The sequence below is a fragment of the Xyrauchen texanus genome, chromosome 49, assembly GCF_025860055.1.
Source record: "Xyrauchen texanus isolate HMW12.3.18 chromosome 49, RBS_HiC_50CHRs, whole genome shotgun sequence".
Classification (NCBI taxonomy): Eukaryota; Metazoa; Chordata; class Actinopteri; order Cypriniformes; family Catostomidae; genus Xyrauchen; species Xyrauchen texanus.
Window position 1 is genome coordinate 4,979,178 of NC_068324.1, and position 24,821 is coordinate 5,003,998.

Below are 24,821 nucleotides of genomic sequence, written 5' to 3' on the forward strand. Positions count from 1 at the left end.
CTCAGCTCCTTAGTTTGCTAGAACTACTGTAGGAGATGCAAATCTGCAGATTTTGATTTGTGGTTCAACTGTGGAACAACATAAATATATGTAGTATTTGTAAAACAAACACTTCAATGCTGAACAGCGGCACAATTTATTTTAATAAACGTGGTGTAATAGCATCCATGACCAGTAGATGGCAGTACAATAAAGAAATTAAGCCTAGAGCAGAAACTAATCAAAACGAAAGTTCCAAAGTGGGCGGGGCGTTAGTGGCCCGAAAGTCATCTCGGATTGGTAGAATATTCATTTAAATGGCTTAAGGACAAATTTGCAAATGATCAAATCTACAATCTTTTTTTGTTTGTTTTTTACCAAGTAAATAAGCAGCTCTGTCGGTTCTAGAGGGGCCCTGACAGAAGCCTGGCCCCCATGTGCCCCCCTCAGGGAAACACTTAAGGAAGTATTGCGGATGAGAAAACAACGTAAAAAAATTATGTCTTCCAGATGTAGCCTAAACACACAGATCAAACAGATGTCTGAGTGAAGTACGTGTGCTATCAAGGTAGGGCCTCCAAGGTTAGCAAAAGATAGCGTAACATGGCAGTAAACTGGTGAGGAGACCAGAGGCTGTTCTTTTTGAATGGATGTTAAAGGGATAGTTCATACAATAATGAAAATTATCTCATAATTAACTCAACCTCATGCCATTCTGCAGAACACAAATAAAGATTTTTAAGAATATCTCAGCTCTGTATGTCCGTACGATGCAAGCAAATGGTGATCAGACCTTTTGTAGCTCCAAAAATCACATTAAGGAAACAAAGAGGTAATCTATAAGACTACAGTGGTTAAATCGGTCTTCAGAAGCAAGAAACAGATACAAATTTAAGTCTTTTTTTTCCTCTCCACTTTTACATCTGAAAGTCGCATGTAGTGCCTGTTTAGTTTCACTTTCACATCTGAAAGTGAAAGTTAAAGTGGAGATTTAGAGTTAAAAAGTGACTTCAAAATGGTTCTGTTTCTCACCCACACTTATTATATTGCTTCTAAAGATATGGATTTAAACACTGGAGTCATATAGATTACTTTTGCGTTTCCTTTATGTGATTTTTGGAGCTACAAATGTCTGATCACCATCCACTTGCATTGTATGGACCTACAAAGCTGAGATATTCTTCTAAATTCTTCTGTTTGTGTTCTGCTGAAGAAAGAAAGATATAGGCTACAAATATGGCATGAGGGTGAGTAGATGATGAGAGAATTTTCATTTTTGGGTGAACTACCCCTTTAATGGAGGAGATGCTTCAGTATACCAAATAAACTGCTTTTGTGAGGAAACAATCACTTAATGAATGTGTGGCCTGTCAGCTAATCTTCAACATGTACTAAACAATCCTTTTGGGGCGAACTGTGTGTGACGTTTACTACGATAAAATTGCTGTTTTATAAGAGAAGTCACAGACCATTTTGAGACAGGTAGATGTCAGTGTATGGCTCTCCCCATTCATTTATATAGTATCCGCAAATGATGATTTACTGTCGTAGTTGAACTTTACGCTCATATTGGAGACCACTGATGTTGGTATCTCAGTGTAAAATAATCTCTGGTGATAGTATGAAGTTATTAGGGTTACAAAAAGTCTACTATTTTGACTAAAACTAAAGTTACAATGTAACTAAGTTACAATCAATGACTATGGTCTTTGGCCCACAGAGCGCCAATTGCAGGAGCGGGCTGTAATGACAGCTGGTGGCTAGTTGAGGGCAGCAAAACTCCTCTAAATTATCTTCTGTGCAACCAGTTTAAACTAACTCGCTTCTCTTGCGTTTCAAACAACACAGCTGCATGCATTAAAGACATTTTACTGGGGCTGGAAGGAGGAGGAGGATGGTCATAATTCTGATGTTGAAGAGATATCAGGGATCTGGAAGTGTAGACTGCGCATGTCTGAGCCGTTGTGCTTCCTGCCGCGGCGTGATGACGTCAACCGGCGCTCTGCATTGTTTTGACTCAGAAAAAAAATTCTAACCAAAAAGATTCTACCAAAAAAAAAAAAAAGCTTGAAAAACACATTTAAGCCGATATATTATAACAGGCTCAAGCTTCGGATCTGACGGCAGGTGAGATTATTAATGTTTGACGGGTTTTGCATGATTCGGGTGCACATTTCGGGTTATAAAACATTTTAATGTTCTGTGACAATACTTACAAAAAGTACTTTGGTGGTACCATGGTACAGTGATGGCATCAGGTGGTACTTCCATGGTACTTTGATAAATACTGCGGTACTGAATAATTACCATATTTATATTCCGTCGTTACATTATTTGTAATAACAATTTTACCATGGTACATATCCCAAAAACATGGTGTATTTTTTAAAGTAGACCTAGATTATGTTTAGGGTATTTATTTAATCAATATGGGTTAATTTTATTTATTTATTTTTTACGTCACTGTTATGTTTGATGCTGAAGGTCAGAGGTCATGGAGGAGCAGAGCGGGTCACCAGGGGTCAACACGGAAAACAGCAGCCAGCGGAATGGGAATGAGGTGAGCAGATCATGTAATCGATGACCCTGATGCTGCCTGCGTTAATGGTAGTTCCCTCAAAAATGCAATTTATGTCATCATTTACTCACCCTCATGTTGTTCCAAAGCCATATGCCTCAGTCACCATTCACTTTAATTTTATTGATTAAAAAAAAAGTAAAAGATTCAGTTAAAGTGAATAATGACTGAAGTTAACGTTCTGCCTGACATCTTTTCTGTTGCACGTGTTTGGAACAACATGGAGGCCTAGTGAATGATGGCAGAATTTGTCATTTTTAAGTGAACCGTTTCTTTAATGTGTCTAAATTGTGTTTTCAGCAGAAGCCTCGCAGGAGCAGCTGGACTAAAGGCAGGAGGAGGAAGAAGCCGCTGAAGGACAGCAACGCCCCCAAAGCTCCGCTAACAGGATACGTGCGGTTCATGAATGAGCGCCGTGAGCAGCTGAGGGCGGAGCGACCAGAATTGCCTTTCCCAGAGATCACAAGGATGCTCGGGAATGAGTGGAGCAAACTACCTCCTGAAGAGAAACAGGTAAAACTTTTATTTTCATGATATCCACGATGCTGCCCCAGAAATGTATTTGTTTTATGGTTATTCTTGTGGAATCTCTCCTTGTCTATATTTCATGTTTAATATACATGAGGAACGGGGGGGGCCTTGGCAGCTCAGCGAGTATTGAAGCTGACTACCACCCCTGGAGTCCCGAGTTTGATTCCAGGGTGTGCTGAGTGACTCCAGCCAGGTCTTCTAAGCAACCAAATTGGCCCGGTTGCTAGGGAGGGTAGAGTCACATGGGGTAACCTTCTTGTGATCACAATTAGTGGTTCTCGCTCTCAATGGGGTGCGTGGTAAGTTGTGCATGGATTGCGAAGAGTAGTATGAGCCTCCACATGCGGCGTCTCCGCGGTGTCATGCACAGCGAGCCATGTGATAAGATGCGCGGATTGACTGTCTCAGAAGTGGAGGCGACTGAGACTTATCCTCCACCACCCGGATTGAGGTGAGTGACCGCACCACCACAAGGACCTACTAAGAAGTGGGAATTGGGCAGTCCAAATTGGGAGAAAAAGGTATACAATTTAAAATAAATAAATGTACATGAGGAATGGGACTTTGGTCCAATGAGATTTCATTGTGGGTGTGGCTACACAGCCAAGCAAAGAAAAAGAGACCAAGTGACCAACAAAATGTAATTTCACTGTCGCTGCTACTTTTGATAGAAATTCAGATTAACATGGAATGACATCATATTTCATCTTGTTTTGACATTTTATAAAATCAGATTAAAAGACACACATTCTGCCTTCAGAAACACCATCAGAAGTGTGTATACAACATTGTGCTAAATTTACACACTGATTTACATCTCTCTTTCTCAGCGGTATCTGGATGAAGCAGACAGAGATAAGGAACGCTACATGAGGGAACTGGAGCAGTATCAGAAGACTGAAGCTTATAAACACTTCAGCAGAAAGGTGCAAGAAAAACAGAAAGAAAAGAGACACAGAGGAGGTACAAACATACGCACCAGTATTTAAGAGATACAGTACATTATGTCCAAACTAGGCATAACGCAAAGTTTCCAGCATCGTCATTTTTCACCAATTCTTTTCCAAAGAAGTGACAAAATCACTCCCAATCAGAACATGTTTGATCTTTATAATATAGTTGGATGTGGAGCGGGAGTTCGTGCAATCCAACAAAAATAGAAACCAAACGACTTGACAAAATGTTTTGTCATTCATCACGGTCGCAACTGGTTTAGACAAAACCATTAGCGTGGAAGAGAGGATTTATCGCCTTTCACATTATCGCATTGTGCCTGGTTTGGATACGGTGTAAGACTAAAAAGAAAAAAAACAGACGACGGTCCGATTGTGAAATGCCACTTTCTATTTTATCAGATGCTGGAAGACAGGTGCCTGGTGAATCTCTTCATGAGGTAAGATATCAATGTCTGGGCTCACATGGAATCTGTACACATTTTTCACATCATGGAAAACCTGAGATCAGAGATATGATATTGTAAATGGTAAATTGTCTGCACTTATATAGCGCCTTTTTAGCTTTACACTGTGACTCATTCACCCATTCACACACACATTCACACACCAATGACAGCAGAGCTGCCATGCAAGGCACTAGCCTGCCATTGGGAGCAACTTGGGGTTCAGTGTCTTGCACAAGGACACTTCGGCATGTGGAGTCGTGTGGGCTGGGAATCGAACCACCAACCCTGCTATTAGTGGACAACCCGCTCTACCACCTGAGCCACAGCCGCCCGCGGCAGTATTTGGAATTGGAATTCTGTGGTCGCAGATTCCAAGCACGCCAGTCTATGAATGGTGTCATTTTCACAGACTCCTCAATGTAAAACCACATCTATACTACTCCCAATTGCATTTCCTAACGTCATCGTTTTCCAAAGTATGTGGTACTGAGCATTCTTGAAAGTCATAGTTTTCGGTGGAAGAAAACCAAAGTGGATGTGAGGTGTAAACATATGTCTGTTTAAATGAGCACTCAAACTACAAACTTCACCCTTCTTATTCTTTGTCTGTCCCTCAGAAGGATCTAGAGATAAAGGATCGCTCTGTGTTTGATATTCCCATTTTCACTGAGGAGTTTCTGAACCACAGTAAAGGTGAGAGTTGAGTGCTATTTGTGTGTGTTGTGTCTGTAACTAGAGAAAAACTAAGAATCAGTTTGATCAATATTTTTAACGGATATTTACCTGGTTCTTTAAAATCAGGTTAACAGCTGAAGTTGGACCCAAAAGACTACATTTTAAATATTCATTTAGTAAGGGGCTTTGAACAAGTGTATATTGCAACTAAACCTTTGTAGACTCTGAGCAATATTAGTTTTGCAAAGCAGTTTACCAGAGATTATTGATAAATTAAGTTCTCAATGTGCCTAAAAGCAGAAGTGCATAACGGTTATTGGACACTGAAGCAAAAATAATCAGTCTCGTAAAGGTCATTAAAAACCAATATTAAGGGTTGATCTCTATCTGTAACGGTGTTATTTATCTTCATTGTGTGTGTTTGTGTTTTAGCGCGTGAGGCAGAAATGCGTCAGTTGAGAAAGACGAATATGGAATACGAGGAGCGTAACGCTGCACTCCAGAAGCACGTAGAGAGCATGCGCTCAGCTGTTGAGCGTCTGGAAGGAGATGTGTTGCAGGAACGCTCGAGGAATGGACTCCTGCAGCAGCACCTGGACACCCTGCGCTCGGCCCTCACACACAGCTTCTCTGCCGTCCCCCTGCCTGGTGAGACACACACTATCAGCTGTGTTCAGTGGTAGGGCTCAGTTCGTTTGGAGGTTCAAATGAACTGATTCATTTGAGTCATCATCACTCAAGTGTTCTCAGAAGTCCATGTGTGGCATTTTGCATATTCTGTATTTGTGTCTATAGAAATATCTAATGAAATATCACTGTTATTGAGTTAAGTTACAGGGTTCCCACCATTTTTGACCATTATGATTCATTATTGATTCAAATAATTTTGAAATGCTAAGTCTGATGGTGGTTGCAATGGTTCAACTACTTTATAGAAAGAACTCAAAAGAACGACTCACTGACAAATCGGACAAATGGATTGCGAATGAGTTTTACTCTTCATAAGAGCAATATCTACGGTGGCCCAGTAGTGCACAACACAACGAAATTCAAAAAGCAAACATAAGTTCACAACACAACGCAAAAAAGCCGCAACACAACGCAAAAAAGCCGCAACACAACGGAATAGCCACAACACAACGGAAATGCTCCCGAAATGCTCCTGCTCTCAATCTCCCATGTGTTATCGCTGGCGGTCTGGATTAGTCTGGCTCTTTTTCGTGAGTCGGCTCGTTTGACTCAGCTCACTGAAAAGAGCTGAGTCAAATATAAGTCTTTTGGCTCACAAACGGCTCTTTAAAAAAAAAATGTTTTCTCTATGATAGGTGTGAAAACAATTCTAATTCAATTATTAAATGAACTCATACTCGCAATGTCTCACAATTTCTTTAAAAATGCATTGATTTGTTATGAAAAAATAATACTATTAAGCATTTGCATTAGAACTTTTTAATGTATAGAAACAGTATTCAAAACAAATACAATCTGAACATAATAGAACCCATATTAAAGAAAAAGCTGTTTCTCGAAGCTCCGCTAGCTTCACAGTTAGGTGCACAGTTCGCATATGCCGGTGTAGGTTGTAGCGTAGAACCGGCTTTATGCGATATTTTTTTGGCAAATTCTACACTGTGCTTTAACATTGTCCACATCATTAAAGTGGTTCCAAATGCTGCTGTGCTTCCGACTCATTTTCCTGCTTTTGCTTTGTTTTCACATGTGTTTTTCCTGTCCTGTCCTCCGAGTTTGACGCTGTGTGTGTGTGTGTGTGTGTGTGTGTGTGTGTGTGTGTGTGTGTGTGTGTGTGTGTGTGTGTGTGTGTGTGATGGCTCGGCCGTATAATTGGTTGACACCTTGTGTATGTATGATTGACAGGAACAGAACGTGAGGCTGATCAGACAGTCAAAATTTAGTCATTTAGTGCCGACGCTGCCCCCTAGTGGTCGGGATCATTTCCGTTGTGTTGTGGCTATTTCGTTGTGTTGTGGCTATTTCGTTGTGTTGTGGCTTGTTTCCGTTGTGTTGCGGCTTTTTTGCGTTGTGTTGCGGCTTGTTTCCATTGTGTTGTGAACTTATGTTTGCTTTTTGAATTTCGTTGTGTTGTGCACTACTGGGCTACCGTAAATATCTAGCTCAATATGTTGGAGCAGAGAAAAAATAGAAAAATATATATTCATGAAAGAAATTTCCAGAACTTTTGCATGACTTTTCCTGGCCCGGAAAACACAATTTTAAAAGGAATGATCTGGGTACAATACAAGTTAAGCTCAATCGGCATCTGGGTTACAGTGAAGCTCTTACGATGGAAGTGAATGTGGCCAATCCGTAAACGTTAAATTGCTCACTGTTTCAGAAATATTGCCTCAAGATGTAAACAATATGTGTGCTAACATGATTTTAGTGTGATAAAATTGCTCACAAATTTTTTCTGTGTAAAGTTATGGCCAATTTTACAACTTCGTTGCCATGACGACGTAACACGTAAACTCTAGAAATCCTCATAATGATGATTTAAACAAATTTACAGCTCAAATAATACACAAGGTTTAACAGAAGAATTTATGCAAGTACTTTAATAAATTAAATTGCTTCACATTTCTGCCTTTAAAACCCTCCAAAAATTGACCACATTCACTTCCATTGCAAGTGTTTGGCCTTGATATTTGTAAAAATATTTTTTGTGGTAATCAACATTATGCAACAAGTTATATCGATTGAGCTTAACTTGTATCGAACCCAGAATATTCCTTGAACATTCCCTGATATTTGAAGGTTCTACATGACTGTCGTAACTCTGTATATAAATTTGAGTGATTATGAGTTGCATTTAAAGTAGCAAATTATGTTTCAACCCTTTGATATGTCTCCCCCAAATTTCATGTTTAACTAGGGAATACTTCTCATGTTGCCTTTATCTTAAAATGAAGTGTTCCAGTTTGAAACATTCACCCTAATTGTATTGTGTTTTATCCAAACTGTTAAAAAGCATCAGTTTAAAAGAGTGATTCATTCATGAGTCAGAGGTCACTGTTCTGTGGCAGCTATGATGCTAACTTGCCATGTTTCTGTAGGCAGTGGAGAGATGCCCACACAGGATTCCATCGACTCCTACATGAAGAAGCTTCACAGCATCATTCTGTCCAACCCACTGGAGCACCAACACCTGATCAGCACCGTCAGGGATGTAGTCAACCGCCTGGACAGGTAGCATGTTTTCATTTCTTACTGATTTTATCTGATTTTGCTGCAACATGTAGCATGAATGTGATTCAAGTGTGTGATAATGCAATGCTGTTTCTGATTGGCCGGCAGGTAATTTAGAATATCCGCCCCCACATACTGTTGCCCCACCTTCATTCCGGCAAGGACCACATTGTCAGATGTTTTGTCCATCAATTATTGAAATGTATCGTATTATTTATGTGGGGTTTCTTTTTTTTTTTTTTAATGCTGTTTTTATCTGTTCATTTTTAGCTTTCTAATTTAGTAGTTGATGTTTGTCATGCATTAAAAAATTATTAAAGATCCAAAACTTTCAAGGGATGGTGCGAATTCTTCTGCATGTATACATGTCTGTGTATTATGATTTTAAACCAAATTTGATATGGCACTTTCTTTTTTATTATGTAAATTAAATGTTTTTGTGTGAAGAGAGGTAGGTTCATTTGTAGTTGGTGTCTTTGTTCTGATTAGACTTGTGAGGCTGAAATTAATTTCCTGTATGTCAACTGTTTGTGACATTTAATGAATACAATAAAGCTCATATACTGCAAGTATATGACGACGTTGATGAGAGTGTGATCTGATTTATTTCTCTCCTCCCACTCATGTGCTTGATGGTTTCTATTAATTAACTTGATTTGGTTCCCTCTGGGATGGAGCACTCTAGACAGCACAGACTGCACACGCTCTGGAAGGCCAGTGCTGAAGAGCTGTAGGCCAGTTGGGTTAAAGCAGGTGTGAATTAATTAGCCATTTTTTATTGTACTGAAACAGATGTCTGGGGTGAGATGCAGTGACTGGTCCAGAAAAGCAGGTGTTTTTTATGTAATGTGAGAGTTTTTTTTAGGGCTTGAAGCATGATGGCCTGTTTTATCTGACCTTGAAAGGAATGTTTTGGGTTCAATAATGATCATTACTGTAATGAACAATGGAAGTCTAAGGACCAAGGCATTGCACTGGGATAAACATTACAGTACTTTACATGGGTCAATGACATGATGCTCATACTTTTAGTCTGGGTCTATTAAGTCATTAAAAATGCAGTTCTTGGGCTTAAAGTAAAGCATTTCTAAGTGGTGTAACTGTCCAGAGATAGTGAAAAAAAAAAAACTGAAAAATCATAAAACTGAAAGGATAATTTTTGACCCTCATGACTGTGTGTGCATTTTTTATTTTTATTTTTTGCAGATATTGTGACATTTTTAAAGATAAGGCAGGCACATTTTGTGCAGGTCAAATGGAGTAACCATAGGAAAACATTGTGATATTTTTGTGAAATATATTAATGTGGTTGAAACTTTTTTTAAATTAAAGGTGCAAGAAAAGTATTTTAATAGCTTTTACTTTTTTTATTTAAAAAAAATTCTATAAATATTTAAAAAAAAATATGAAACCAACATGGACACAAATATAACTTTTCAACAAACGAGACACTTTTTTTTCTTTTACTGAATTTTTTAAATATTTCTCAATTTTGTAAATCTCGGGATACCTTATTTGTCAATTACGGAAGCCCTGAACCGCAAGGTGGAAAAAACAAATAGTGGTAGTGGGGCCCCGGTGGCAGCGGAGGCCCTGTGCAGCCGCATATGACACTTATTATGCAGGGCCGGCTCTGTTGCCGTGTTTACAGAGAGGAGAGATTGGCTTCAGCTGCACATGGACTCTGGGACATGTGTAATTTCCTCTGTTGTCAGGTCCATTTCCTGTCAGACAGCAGGACTTCCTGTCATCTGTCAGGAATGTTGTGTATGGTGTGGCACAGGATGACCTTGCTTCCTTTCAATACTTGTGTCCTTCTGCACAAAAGCTTTAACTCTCACAATTACAAATCATTGAGTAGTTAATATTTCTCTCCCTTTCACCCAATGCTGTCTGAGTTTTGGGGTACAGCTGAATATTGCCCCTCAAGATGCTTTTCATTTCCTCATATAGAGAGACAAGGGGGAGAGGAGAGTGAGTCATGATTTGTGGAGCTCATTTCCTGTCTCTTATACTGAACATCCACCCTGAAACCACAGACAATAGACTCAAACAAGCCAATAACCCACAGACAATGAGCTCAACATCACTTTCTCTGAATCAGCTGAGCTCAGCCCTGTCGGGCGGGGGGCGGGGGGGGGGTTTGACTATTTGAATGTAATCATTTCAGTATTCAGGATTTAACTATCCCTTTAAAGGAATATTCTGGGTTCAGTACAAGTTAGGCTCAATAGAAAACATTTGTGGCATAATGTTGATTACCACAAAAAAATTTCTTAACATTTTTTTTAAAATCTGGGTTCATTGAGGCACATATATGTGATAGGGGCCAATATGTAAACTTTTCAAATACTCAAATACTTTCAAAAGTATTGCCAGAAGATGTAAACAAATTTCAAATGCATGTTAAGATTATTTTAGTGGGATAAAATCACTTACTAACATTTTCTGTGTAGTACAGTTCAAATAATACACAAGTTTTAACAGAAGAATTAATTTAAGTGTTTTTATAAACTTATAAGCTTCACATTTCTGCCTTTAAACCCTCCAAAAATTGGCCCCATTCACTTCCATTGTAAGTGCCTCACTGTAACCTTGATTTTTACTTCCTTTTTTTAAAGAAAAGAAGGGATGAAACGTTATTACCCAATTTGTGATAATCAACATTATACCACAAATGCTTTCGATTGAGCTCAACTTGTTGAACCCGCAATATTCCTTTAAGTGTCTGACTGAGGTGGTTTGTAGAAAAGGTTGGTTGTTCATTTATGGCTTCAGATTGAGTCATACAAGCACTTTAGTTTTATGTTTGGTTTCACATTCAGCAGCATTTGTTCAGCAGAACTGAGCAAAAGTGCATTAGCTGGCATTACAATGAGGTTTCTGAAATGATGATGCTTTGAACACTCAGCAGAAGGCCTTTGTGAATGCATTACTGTTGTGCTTTTACTGTTATTTTGTATCAACTAAAAGATGAGTCTAAATTGTCTGTGGTAATCACAGAATGCTATTAAGTTGAAAACAACCCAGAAAATACTTTTAAAGGACTCTCAAATGAATACTGATAACACATACAAATAAATTTGTCTCTTTGAAAGGATTTCGATTCAGAAAGCTCCTGTATCATCTGTTGGGATATTTAAGAATCACTGAAGGTGTGTCCCAAACCGCACACTTCTGCACTATTCAATGTCCTTTTGTACTGTAAGTAGTGTGAGTAGTAGGCTATGTTAACACAACAAAAATAAGTGTACCGTGGTGAGTTTATGAGATTATGGTGAGTGTGAACGGTGTGAAATGTTGGACACTTCGTGCACTCAGCACTTGCGGCTTGCTGTTTGTAGTGGACAAAACAAATGTAAATAATGGAGAATGTAGCAACTAGCGAAACTACAAATGTAAGTTGAATGCTTTATCATCACCTCACACTGTGTGAATATGTACATTCTTTGAGATACAAGTATTAGCTAACAAAATGTAAATTCTGTCAGCTTTTAAATTTCCATCACTAAATGGCTGAGAGCATAGTGTATATTATAATTGCATAGTGTATAGTTCAGCATTTGGGGCGCAGCTATGTTGTTTGAGATACAAGTGTTGAACTGAGGTTGGCTAATGCGCTAAAGCTAGCAGGGACACATTGCATGCATTTGAAACGTCATTTCCATCAGCTGTTAAACAGCGAATGCTTCTGTATAGTGAAAAATACATTAAGTATACCATTAGGGATGATACTACACTTTTTATTTCTCCGCTTTTCTCCCCAATTTGGAATGCCCAATTCCCAATGCGCTCTAAGTCCTCATGGTGGCATAGTGACTTGCCTCAATCCGGGTGGCAGAGGATAAATCTCAGTTGACTCCGCGTCTGAGACCGTCAATCCGTGCATCTTATCACGTGGCTTGTTTAGCACGTTACCGCGGAGACATCGGAGACTTCAAGCTATTTTCGCGGCATCCACACACAACGAGCGAGTGCGAGAACCACATTATAGCAACCATGAGGAGGTTACCCCATGTGACTCTACCGTCCCTAGCAACCGGGCCAAATTGGTTGCTTAGGAGACCTGGCAAGAGTCACTCAGCACACTCTGGATTCAAACTTGCAACTCCAAGGATGGTAGTCAGCATATTTTACTACATAGTGCATAGTGTAAAGTTCGTCATTTGGGACACAGCTTCAATTTCTAAATCATGTGATGGTTTTCACACTGTTCTTCAGGATAATGTGTAACATGTGTGCGCTATCATTAAACCTAACATAATATTAATAAATAAATGCATAATAAACAACCGTTCATCTCGTTTGTGTTTTGTAAATTAGTTTATTGTTTTTATTATGTTTTATTTGTCATATATGGTCTAGTTTAGTGTCTGCAAATTAATTATTTACTTCCACTTGTGGGAGGAGCTAAGGACCGCGTGCAAACGTCATTAGTGGGCGGGACCAAGAGATTGTTCGTCTCATCTGAACTTTCTTACGAATCAGCTTGTTATTCTGAATTATTTGATTTATCCTCATATCTCTCAAAACAATCGGACTCTTGCACGTACCTTGGCACCATATGTGATTTACTTATTTCACTTTATAAGGAAAGTTTTCCTGTGAAATGCTACAGGTTTCTCCTAATAATATTTAGATATTTTTGACATCAAACTCTCTGTGGCTCAGTTTGCCTCAAACCATAAACGGTTTTAATATTCTTTGTTAATGTTATAAAAATATTTCTCAAATGAAAACAGCACCACACAACTGCTGCCTGGGAGCAAGGCGCGCTCCCGACATTCCAACACGGAGTGCGCTGCGCGTCCACAGCGCCCTGCCCTCTGCGCGTCCCCGTGCAGCAGCAGGACTCGAGCCGTTAACGGAGCAGCGGATCACTGACGTGCGATCACAGATATCACGCAATCAAAATACTTATGAGAGCCCACGTTCGGTTTAACGACAGTTCCGCGACACCATGGTAATGACAGCGCCCATGGATTCGTAAGGAGAGCGTTGTCGTTGGCTGAAGGTAAGAGCGGAAAGTTCGTACGGAGTTTCACTGAAAGGTCCGCGCTGATACGCGTCGCTCCGCGAGACGCAGCAGCGCGTGCGAGTGGCGCATTTGTACGCAAGAGCGAGACACTTGACGGAGCAACACAGCTGTGATTTCTTCACCAGTTTGCCTTCAGTTTAACGTCTCTGACTGACTTAAATGCTTCAAAAGGCCCTCGGTTCACAGTAACGCTCGTGCTGTGGCGGTTTAACGTTTAAACTAAAGCAGGACGCGTTTTTCTGTCTGAAATCGGTATGTATCCGCTTCAGTTGGGAAAAGTGACATTTGTGTTAAATTATTACACTGAAGAGATTAAGTGTATTTTTCTTCTTCAGGAAACTCCATGAGGAAAATAACAGACGAGATCTGAGAGCCGGTTCTTGAGAATTCCTCCGTGTTTCTGTCACGTCAGGATGTGTGTGAGATGCTGTTTGTGTGAGTTTATGATCAGTTTGACCAGCTTTCACAGAAAAGTACAGGAAATATTTCAGAAATGTTTGGAAAGGGTTCATATCTTTAAGTGTGTTCTCACTTTTGTCATTGTAATGCCTTAATTTTCCATTATGGGTGATTCTTGCATTTTTCTCTCCGTATTTATTGCCCAAAAGATACAAAATAATAATAATAAAAGCGCTTTTGAAGTCACACATTATCCATATTATTTGTTGTAGGCTGTGTTGTTATGAATAACCACACTTCAGGTATGATCTAGGAACTAAATATACATGGTAACCATGGCTACTGCCAGAAAATACCATTGATACTACAGTTATTGTTACAGAATTATACTAAATTTAAAATGTGATCTCATTCAAACATTGTCAAAAGAGTTCAGAGCCGTTTATGGCTATTGCCAAATAACCACAGTTTTCAATTTACATGGTCACTTTACAGTTGCATGGCTGAAACTATGGTTACCATTGTACATTTTTGTTACAGGCAGTGGTGGGATAGCTTTCTGAAATGTCAAATTCAGGAGTACATGTTGTGTTTTCATGAGATGTTACAGTGTATGTCCTCCAGAATATTCTAGGTTCAATAAAAGCTGAGGTCAGTTTTTTTTTTTGTACATAATGTGAATTACCACATATAAATAATTTCAACCCGTCTCTCCTTTTCTTGAAACAAAGAAAAAACAAAAATCAAGGTTACAGTGAGGCACTTACAGTGGAAGTGAATGGGGCCAATTTTTGGAGGGTTTAAAGGCAGAAACGTGAAGCTTATAAGTTTATAAAAACACTTAAATTAATTATTCTGTTAAAACTTGTGTATTATTTGACTTGTAAAATTTTAAGTCGTTGTTTTGCGGGAGGAGTTTGCATGTTCTCCCCGTGTCTGCGTGGGTTCTCTCCGGGTACTCCGGCTTCCTCCCACCATCCAAAAGACATGCAGGCTAGGTTAATTGGTGTCTCCAAAAAAAATTGCCCTAGGTGTGGATGTGAGTGTGAGTGTGAGTGTATGTCTGTCTATGTGTGGCCCTGTGATGGACTGGCGACCTGTCCAGGGTGTCCCCCGCCTTTCGCCCAATGTTAGCTGGGATAGGCTCCAGCCCCCCGCGACCCTGTACACAGGATAAGCCGTTGACGATGGATGGATGGATGGATGGATGGATGTTTTGCGGGATTACAAGGTTTACTGCATTGCCTTGTCATGGCTGCGAATTTGTAAAACTGAATATAACTTTATGAAGAAAGGGTTAATAAGTGTTTTATCGCACTAAAATCATGTACACAGGAATAGTGTTAACGTCTTGTGGCTATACTTAGGAAACAGTAAGTATTTTAGCATTTACAGATTGGCCCCCATTCACTTTCATTGTAATTACCTCACTGCAACCCCACTGTTTTGCTTTTTTATAGAATAGGAGGGACAATTAAAAATAAATTTTTGTGGTAATCAACATTATGCCTCACATGCTGCCGATTGAGTTTAACTTGTAATGAACCCGGAATATTCCTTTAAGTGGAGTTCTTTGTTTTTGTGAATAGCTGTCAGAGGGTTGTGATTTGTTCAGGGAAGGATTTTGAGCCCCAGGGAACAGGTGTGATCCAGCACCCTGGGGAGGGTTGTGTGCAAACACACACACAAATGCATGTGATTATGCTTCACAGTGCAAGGGTGTAGAATCAGATCAGGACCTGACTGAGAACATGGTGTTGAGTAAGGATCACATTCATCCCTTCATTTCAGTTCCAGCTAATAAAATTCACTCTGTTAGTGAGAGTCAGTCACTCGCAGTGCTGGATAGTAACATATTACATGTAATCTGGATTATGTAATCGGATTACCAAAATCAAGTAATTGTACTCATATTCATTTACATTTGAAAATACTTGTAATATGATTATTTACTTTTTTATAGAATACACGATTACATATTAACAAGGCAACAACAGTAAATTGTTAATAATTTGATCATGCTAATTTTTCAATCTTTTACATTTTTCATGGGAAGAAAAATGGAAGAGAGGGGGAAGGGGAGGGTTGTGTGTATTGTAGTCAGAACTGATAATCGCTACTAGCCAGTCAGGTGAAGATGGAGCGGTCTACCTTAGCATTTAACCACTTAATCTATAGAGATCATTTAAAATATAAGAATAAAATTACACCAATGGTGTGCAGCTCACACATTTAAATTAATTGCTTCAAAAGATCTATTGGATGCCATCTCTGAGAGTCTGCGCCCACTGGGTACACAATAGTTCAACTGCAAAATGAGCAGAAATATGGAACAAAGTCCATCGCTCTACTGTTGAAACTTGAAGCATGAAACTTCACATAAAACTTGACATAATTGTTGCTTGTGTGACTCTGTGGAACACTGCTTTTTTTTTTTTTTTTGTATCCCCTTTTCTCCCAATTTGGAATGCCCAATTCCCACTACTTAGTAGGTCCTCAGGGTGGCGTGGTTACTCCCCTCAATCCGGGTGGTGGAGGACAAGTCTCAGTTGCCTCTGCTTCTGAGACAGTCAATCCATGCATCTTATCACGTGGCTCATTGTGCATGACACCACGGAGGCTCCCAGTATGTGGAGGCTCATGTTACTCTCCGTGACAACTTACCACTTGCCCCATTGTGAGTGAGAACCACTAATCGTGACCACAAGGAGGTTACCCCACGTTACTAACCTCCTTAGCAACTGGGCCAGTTTGGTTGCTTAGGAAACCTGGCTAGATTCACTCAGCACACCCTGGATTTGAACCCATGACTCCAGGGGTGGTAGTCAGTGCCCAGGCCCCCTGAAATCTGCTGTTTTAAAATAATCTGCTCTTTTAGAATATTCTTGCTGTTCAAAAGTTAGCATCTTGCACCACTGGTTTGGAATAGCGATGGACTATCAGTAAGCAGTAAGGGTTAAAAGTGTTTCATTATTTTTAGATGAAAGCTTTGACTTGCTGTTCATTTTATGGTCATTAATGTTCGTCATGTTGCTGTTGTTTTATGCACTTAAAATTAGCTGATGTCTCATTGTATTGAATGATAAACTCTGGCCATGCACTGTCATTGCTGTTAGATTAAATGTTTATTGAATTCATGTAATGTTTAATGCACTTTTAAAAATGTCATACGGATCTCTTTTTGTGAGGCTCTTTTTGTTAGCACGAATGGAATACATTTTCTTCCTCTTTGTACTTTTGTTAAAATTATTTAACAAACGCAACGCATCTGGGGACTCCCTGCAGTCAAATGCTAACATACATCACATTTAAATATTTCACTTCTTGAAATACGGTTTTTGATTTGAGAATCGTTAGTGTTGGTCAATAATCAATTTAGACTGTTAAAATGTATTTAATCACGTTTCAGCAAATCAGTATATAATATTTTAGAATGTATTATAAAATGAGTTAGGCTACATGTGTGATTAAAATGAAACATGCGTGGCTTCATTCTTAAGCGCATCCCCGGAGCGCGTGCACTCACAGTTGCACGCTGCACTCTTTCATCGCCCTTCACAGAATCACGCCTGCTCTCCGTTCCATCCGAAACTCTCACTGAAACGTTTTCTGAACGGCTTTCCGAGACTTTTAAGCACCTCATGTCGGAAATGTCCTCCGGATGGCCACTATCTCATGAGCAAATGACAGCTCGTAATAGCGCTCTTGTCACGAGTCGCTCAAACCTTTTGATTCAGCTGCCAACTCGCTGCATGGCCACTATAGGGTCTGAAAATAAGGCGAGCTTGAAGCAAAAATACCATTAAATATCATAAAATGCTCATGAAATTCAAAATGTGGGGGCATAAATTATTCTGTTTTTTTATTTGTAACCTCTGATATTGTTTACATTATCTGACTTAAGAATTTGTATTAATTAATTATTTAAATAAATTGACATAACGGATAAGACGCAGTTTATGTTTGAAATTGTCCGAAAAAAACATGAAAATAATTCCCCTGAAAATCAAATACAGGGGGCAAATATTGACCATAAATGTCAAAGTAAATTTCTGACACTTGGCCACGACAGAAATAAAGTGATTTAATTGTGAGAACTTATTCAGCTGATATTTTCTATAAGATAAAAGAGTGCCATTTTACTGGAATTGTTAAGTTATTTAAATTGAAGCAATATGATTACTTTTCTCTTTTCTTTGAAACTGAATGTAGTCAGATGATGTTACTTAAATGTTGTAATATTTTGATTAGTTTACTGATTCAGGGTCCCCACTGTCATTGAAAACCTGGAAATATCATGACATTTTTTAATTGTGATTTCAAGGCCTGGAAAAGTAATGCAAATTAATAAAAAATATTTGTATAGTGAAATATGGAAAATTGAATACTTTTCTAGCTATGATTAGCTCTGAGATTGATTGTTTATTGCCAGATACTGTGTGTTTTCTTTTCAAGTTACTTTTGATGGAATAAACAATCTTAAGTAATTTGCCTTTCTTTTTCCTTAATACACATTAGGGGAAGTATTAAAAGAATACTATAAATGCATAAAAAATGCAGAATTTAATTGAATCGAATTGAATAGTATTAAATGTGCAAAAATCGTTTTTGAATCTAATCAAAAACCTGAGAATCGTGAATCAAATCAATTCGCTTTAAACTCCAAAGAGTCACACCCCAAATTGCATTGCACATTCATGGAAGAGTCATTCTGTGCAAGTTTTGATGGTAAATCGAAAGAATTGATGACTTGAATAATACTTGTCTTTTTGAGTTGTTACACAGTTACGCCTTTACTTGCCTTTGACACAATCGGACTGCGGTTCGGACCCAAATTATATGATGTCAATGGGGAGGTGGGGGTTTGTATTCGACTTACTCACTCTGCAAACTTGCTTTGGACTTTCAGGAGTATTTTCAGCAGAGCAACATTTCAGATGCGACGATTGTTCCGCTGGTCACGTGACTTTTTTTATGGACATCTTGTATTCCTAATAAATTGAGGTTATTCGGTAAATGTGTTTACATCATAGTTTATGTGCATTTCTTCTTATCAAATAAAACATTTATCCACCTCAAGCGAGTGTTTTGGACATTTTATTTGCATCTTGGTGTTTCCAGCCAGCCAGCAGTTTTTATGCAATGTCCCAAAATGTGCATAAATATATGTCGATGGAAACCCAGCTACATTCTCACTTGTTTGTATATTTTGTCTACTAACGTTGTCAAACAGTGTACATGCATCATAGGAATTGTAATCATGTGTAATGGTGTAATTTCCACCATATCTCAATTCTGTATTGTTCAATAGAATTCTGTGATCGAAATAAAAAAAAAATTACGTTTTTGAAGTAAAATGGCAGACTCCATTGGCTTGCTAAGGGTAATTTCATAGCTTATATTTGATATATTATAAATGCACACAATAAATTAATATTTTGCATAATTCTGTAAAATTACAGCATGATTTGAAATGATGCCCAGTAAAAATAATCTGCTCACAATTTATATTTATCTTGATTTTTCCTTGTTTTCATGGAACATCACTTATCTCATATTTCATGATTCATGCTTTATGGTTGTGAAAACGAGAATGAAAAACATTTGATAATAAAGATGACCATCGTCATTCACTTAATCTCTAGTTTCAGTCAGACAGGTTTAAATATACACCTCTACTAGCCCTGTGCTTAATCACTCCCACAGCGCTTAGACACTCTCACGTTCACATTCATGTTAAATGAATCTTTATTGGTCAGAGCAATGCAGAGCAGTATTTCAGTTCTGTTCATTTAAATCTCTTTTGCTTTACATTTGTTAGAATCCTCTCACTGAGGGCTAAAGTTATAAATAACAGCTAAATGTTAGTAACCTTATTCGGTACCACCATAGGATAACAGGATTTTAAAATTTCCTTAAAAGAAGTGGTGTTGGCTTGTGCAGAACATGCTGTCACAAAGCTAAATTGTTCTGGGTGGTTGCCAGGGCATTGCTATGCGGTTTCTAATATATTCTGAGTGGTTGCTAGTGCATTGCTATGTGATTACTAGGGCCTCGCTAGATGTTTGCTTAGTGATACCAGAGACCATTTATTTAGCAGAGGCAGAGTCCCACCTTACAGGTAAAAGAGCCAATCACCTGTCAATCAACTTGGGAATGCACATGTGCTTTAGTTGTACAAGCTGGGAAAATATGAGGTAAAGAAGCACAATTTGAGACCACTGTTGTCAGATTTTACTGCTGATTTGAAATATGTTGTTAAACGTAAGCTTGGCGAGCAGTTTTTGAGATGTCAGTTTTCCCCCATTCAAGTGCAGTTAAAGTCATAAGTTTACATACACCTTAGCCAAATATTTAAACTGTGTTGTTCATAATTCCTGATATTTAATCATAGAAAATATTCCCTGACTTTGGTCGGTTAGGATCACAACTTTATTTTAAGAAAGTGAAATGTCAGAATAATAGTGGAGAGAATTATTTCAGCTTTTATTTCTTTCATCAAATTACCAGTAGGTCAGAAGTTTACATACATTTTGTTAGTATTTGGTGGCATTGCCTTTAAATTCAGGTTTGTATGCTTCCTTGCTCGTACATGCTTTTTCAGTTCTGCCACACATTTTCTATCAGATTGAGGTCAGGGCTTTGTAATGGCCACTCCAATACCTTGACATTGTTGTCCTTAAGCCATTTTGCTACAACTTTGGAGGTATGCTTGGGATCATTGCCTTAAAACATATCCACAGGTACATCTCCAATTCAGTACACATCATATCAGAAGCAAATTGTCTAAAGGCTTGACAATTGTTGGAAAATTTACTTGTCATGCACAAAATAGATGTCCTATATTGCTTGCCAAAACTATAGTTTGCTAAAATAAAATTTGTGGAGTGGTTAAAAAATGTGTTTGAATGATTTCAACCTAAGTGTATTTAAACTTCTGACTTCAACTGTAGGAGCTGTACTGTCATGACTGGAAGTTGCCTCCTGGGAGTGTTCCAAAGATGGCCACCAGTGGACTGACTTGCTAGAAAGACCTTGATACTGGTACTAGCCCAAGTCAAAATAACTCACCAACAAGGTTCTTATATTCTGGTCCTTATGTGTGACTCTGGTTCCTCATTCAATCTTAGTCTCTGGGATTATTAAGCTAGTTTTAAGTCTCAGAAAAGTCATAACTAAAGTTGTATGTTTTTGATTTACTAAAAAGAACTGGCTTATCAGAGTCATTTGTTTGCGAACAGTACTATGGTGGTCACACTGTAATTTTTGAGACACTGTAATTTTTGAGGCACTAAAGAAAAAATGGCTTGTAAGAATCGTTTGTTTGGTAATCAAACTACACTCTCACTCTGTTTTGCCCTGCATGTTTTGAAGAACCAGCTCATTAGAGTCAATCATTCAGGAACCACAGGGCTGGGCGATAGCGTCAAAAATAATATCACAATATTGTTTTTCATATCGTTGGATATAGATATTTATCACGATTTACATTTGCACATTGCACATTTTTATGAACTTCCTATTTGGCAATAGTTTCTACAAAACTGCATTGGGGGCCCAGAGACAGCCAAAGCAGCGGGGTCTGAGGGATCTTTTACCAAAATATTAAAATATTTTTATCAAGTTTATTAATCGAGTGCAGTTAGATATGAATGTTAAAAAATTATCTGTTAGTTTTGACGCATAATGACTGTAGTCCAGTATTTGTTTGAATATATTTACATTCAAATTATATATTTTTATATTTCTTTACATTCTGATACCCAAGTAGAAGCCCATCGAAGCCCTTGTGACTGAATGATACACTATGGGGGTTCAGGGGCATTCCCCAAGAGACAATTTAGAAAATGTAAAAGTCTGAATGGACAATTTTTTATATTTTCGTTAAAGTGAGAAAGACTAGACTACCAACTCGTAATTTTATTGTCTTTGCTTGTCATCCATGCCAGATATGATGACATCTCATTCATTTTCACAAAATTAGAACAAAAATCTATTTATATATTATTAAATGCAACATAACATACTGTATGTAATATACTGATTAATAAACTTTAGAAGGAAAAAACAGAATGGTCTAAGGTGCTTTGGAACCACGTTAACGTATGTGGTGCCTCATGTCTACTTGAGGGACAGGGCATAAATTAAGCATGTTCTGTGCTAGATAAAAATATTAAAGAATACAGTGCAGAAAGATCAGAGCTGGTGTGCACTGTTGTTTTGTCGGACTGCTCACTAGAGACAATGAGAGGGCACAACCATCGCCTTGAAGTCTTGCGATCCGGAACCACGGTGACCTGTATAGCTTAATTGTTAGCATGGCAGCTAACGTTAGCAGCATCATACAGTCTAAGAAAGCCAAACTGCTTGCGTTTTTATCGACATGGACCTGAGCATCTAGATGCAGAACATAGGCTAAATATCGAATATTACTAAAAATCTTATCATCGATATTGTGGATTTTGTTTTTTATCACAATAGATATCGAGATCGTTATATCGCCCAGCCCGATTACATGGTATGATTTTTTGATTCACTAAAAAGAAGCGGCTCATAAGAGTCATTTGTTTGTTTGAGAATTTACACTGGTCACACAGTTTTGTGCTTATATCTGCTTATATCTCAGTACTAGTGTACTATCTACTTTACCACCTAGTTTTGTATAAGATTGCAAATTGGGATTCAGCCAAACAAACAATCTTGAATCTCTTCACAGAATGATGGACTGGAGGTGGTGCAGTTGTCATAGGTTAGAGTTTCAGTCATTGTGACATTGGGAAAATGGCATCAAAAGTTTCCATGGCAACAAGGTGACAGTTGAGGGAATAACAGAAAATCCTGACAGGAAATCATCTTTAAAATATGGTGTATTTTCATTCATGATGGTTTGAAACTCAAACAGGACTCTCTTACTTACTGACCGTGTGTGTGTGTGTGTGTGTGTGTGTGTGTGTGTGTGTGTGTGTGTGTGTGTGTGTGTGTGTGTGTGTGTGTGAGCGTGTATTTATCACTTTGTGGGGACCAAATGTCCCCATAAGGATAGTAAAACCCGAAATTTTTGACCTTGTGGGGACATTTTGTCGGTCCCCATGAGGAAAACAGCTTATATATCATACTAAATTTTGTTTTTTGAAAATGTAAAAATGCAGAAAGTTTTCTGTGAGGGTTAGGTTTAGGGGTAGGGTTAGGTTTAGGGGATAGAATATAAAGTTTGTACAGTATAAAAACCATTATGTCTATGGAAAGTCCCCATAAAACATGGAAACACAACGTGTGTGTGTGTGTGTGTGTGTGTGTGTGTGTGTGTGTGTGTGTGTGTGTGTGTGTGTGTGTGTGTGTGTGTGTGTGTGTGTTCATTCATTCAGTAGATAACTCGCACCATCTGCTTGTCATAGCATCTCGGGAATTAGTATAAATGTGATTTACTGGCATGTTTTATGATCCGCTAATCCACATCGGGAATATTAGGCTTAATAATAGAGAGTGATGTCGTACATGATGCTATCACTGAGATGTCTTCTGTATCTTGATGACAGTGTACTTCTCTAAAGTGATCCCTCTGGAAATTGTGATTTCAAAAACACACTTCCTCCAGACGGACTGTCCTTATTTGCCCTAATTGCCGTGGAGATGGTTTGACCTTGCTGTCATGGAAAAGGAATTCGCAAGAGTGTTTTGATTGGCTCGGTTCTTGGGGTTATGTCCATGCTGAGGTCTTGCCTGCTCCTCCCTCGCTTTAGGTCCAACCCATTTTCTATTACCTCATCCACATTTTCTTAGCTCTTTCTCTCTGGGACCCCTCAGGCTGTGTGCAGACTTTTACAACCATAAAACAAGTTTCCAGAATCATTGTAGGCCACCCTGATATTTCCTTGAGGAAACTACAATTGGATTGGCAAGAATGTCAAGAAATAGAGAAAGAACTAGATTTGCAACAAACTATCGAGTTAAATAAAAGAAAATAATATTCAGATCTTTGCAAAACTGCCGTAGGACAAAAGTAATCGAAGACATTATCAAACAAATGTGAGGAAGAGAGAACCAGAGCCCACCGGCATTCTGAATAACAAAGAGAATGTGACACTCCAAAGGATAGAGAGAGAGTGGAGGCGGTTTGAGGTTGGCGTTGAGAGATGTGTAGGCTGAGATTTCATTAATGTTGATATTTTAGAGCTGAAGTGCTGCCACTTGTTCACTCTAAAGTTTCCCATCAAGGTTGCATAATTGCCTCATATTGCTAACACACATAAATTCAAACACGTACCTGAACAAGGGGTTCTGAGCTTTACATGCAGTGCTCAGGCCCGAAGCACACTATGCTGTTAACACAAGCTCTTCTAACCAAGGCAGCTCAATGTCACAAGTTGTTGTGTTGCAAAATGCGATTCATAGTGTTCAGATAATATTTGCACTGCTCGAGAGAGCATTTGTGGCAGAGCAACAGCTTGAGGCAACTTGGTCTTATAGAATCACGTTACTATACCTATAATATAATATATATATTTTTGCAAAATGATCATTAGGTGCCTCATTGCGTGTAACACGGCGGTTTTCTGATGAAATGAACACTAGAGGTGCTAAAACAACAATGACTGCAGATTATCCGCTCTAAGACTTTTCACCCTGTTCCTCACACAATGCTATCTTATGACATCAACATGACTTGTAAGGCGATACATTTAAACGTTTGCATTACATAACCAAATGCATTTACAAGCTTGTTTTAGTGTGATCAAATTGAGATCAAAACTGATAGTGTTGCACTTGTAATGCAAAGGTCCTGGGTACGAGTCATTATGTGATCCAAAAGTGTCGTAGATACCCCCAAAAAATGACATGGTTGCTTCAGCAAATGCAGTTCTCATGTCACATTTGCTTTTTATGTCACTATCAATTAGGTTTCGGTTTAAAGGAGCAATGTGTAACTTTGACATCAAGCATTTAATATGGGTACTGTAGTCCAAATTCAAAATATTTGAGAGAGTTGTCTCCCCCGCCCCCTCCTCCTCAGACTC

The 24,821-nt window shown here is 38.6% G+C and overlaps 2 protein-coding genes across 6 annotated transcripts in view; both read left to right on the forward strand.

The window, feature by feature from the left end:
• The first annotated feature begins 1,876 nt into the window (after nt 1-1,876).
• On the forward strand, nt 1,877-8,948 carry LOC127640607 (high mobility group protein 20A-like). Of its 5 annotated transcripts, none has more exons than XM_052123257.1 (9): nt 1,877-2,106; nt 2,464-2,539; nt 2,858-3,070; nt 3,919-4,051; nt 4,444-4,481; nt 5,111-5,183; nt 5,598-5,813; nt 8,237-8,369; nt 8,478-8,948. In XM_052123257.1, exons 2-9 carry the CDS (start codon nt 2,474-2,476, stop codon nt 8,479-8,481), a joined length of 876 nt encoding a protein of 291 aa, XP_051979217.1. In that variant the 5' UTR covers nt 1,877-2,106; nt 2,464-2,473; the 3' UTR covers nt 8,482-8,948. The 5 variants fall into 5 exon arrangements, with proteins under 5 accessions (XP_051979217.1, XP_051979213.1, XP_051979216.1 ...); XM_052123252.1 differs by having other exon boundaries at nt 1,879-2,106; nt 5,108-5,183; XM_052123254.1 differs by having other exon boundaries at nt 1,879-2,106; nt 2,861-3,070; nt 5,108-5,183.
• Nucleotides 8,949-13,239: 4,291 nt separating this feature from the next.
• Nucleotides 13,240-24,821, forward strand: part of LOC127640454 (inactive tyrosine-protein kinase PEAK1-like) — a 44,004-nt gene continuing 32,422 nt past the window's right edge. The window contains exons 1-2 of the mRNA XM_052123038.1: nt 13,240-13,659; nt 13,743-13,842. The gene's annotated coding sequence lies outside the window, so the exon portion shown is untranslated. The remainder of the gene's footprint in view (nt 13,660-13,742; nt 13,843-24,821) is intronic.

Bases quoted from the DNA above. Each gene is read 5' to 3' on its own strand.
- LOC127640607 (XM_052123253.1), top strand. From the start codon at position 2,474: ATGGAGGAGCAGAGCGGGTCACCAGGGGTCAACACGGAAAACAGCAGC. The intron at 2,540-2,857 runs GTGAGCAGATCA...TTGTGTTTTCAG, and splicing joins GCCAGCGGAATGGGAATGAG to CAGAAGCCTCGCAGGAGCAG. The intron at 5,814-8,236 runs GTGAGACACACA...ATGTTTCTGTAG, and splicing joins CTCTGCCGTCCCCCTGCCTG to GCAGTGGAGAGATGCCCACA.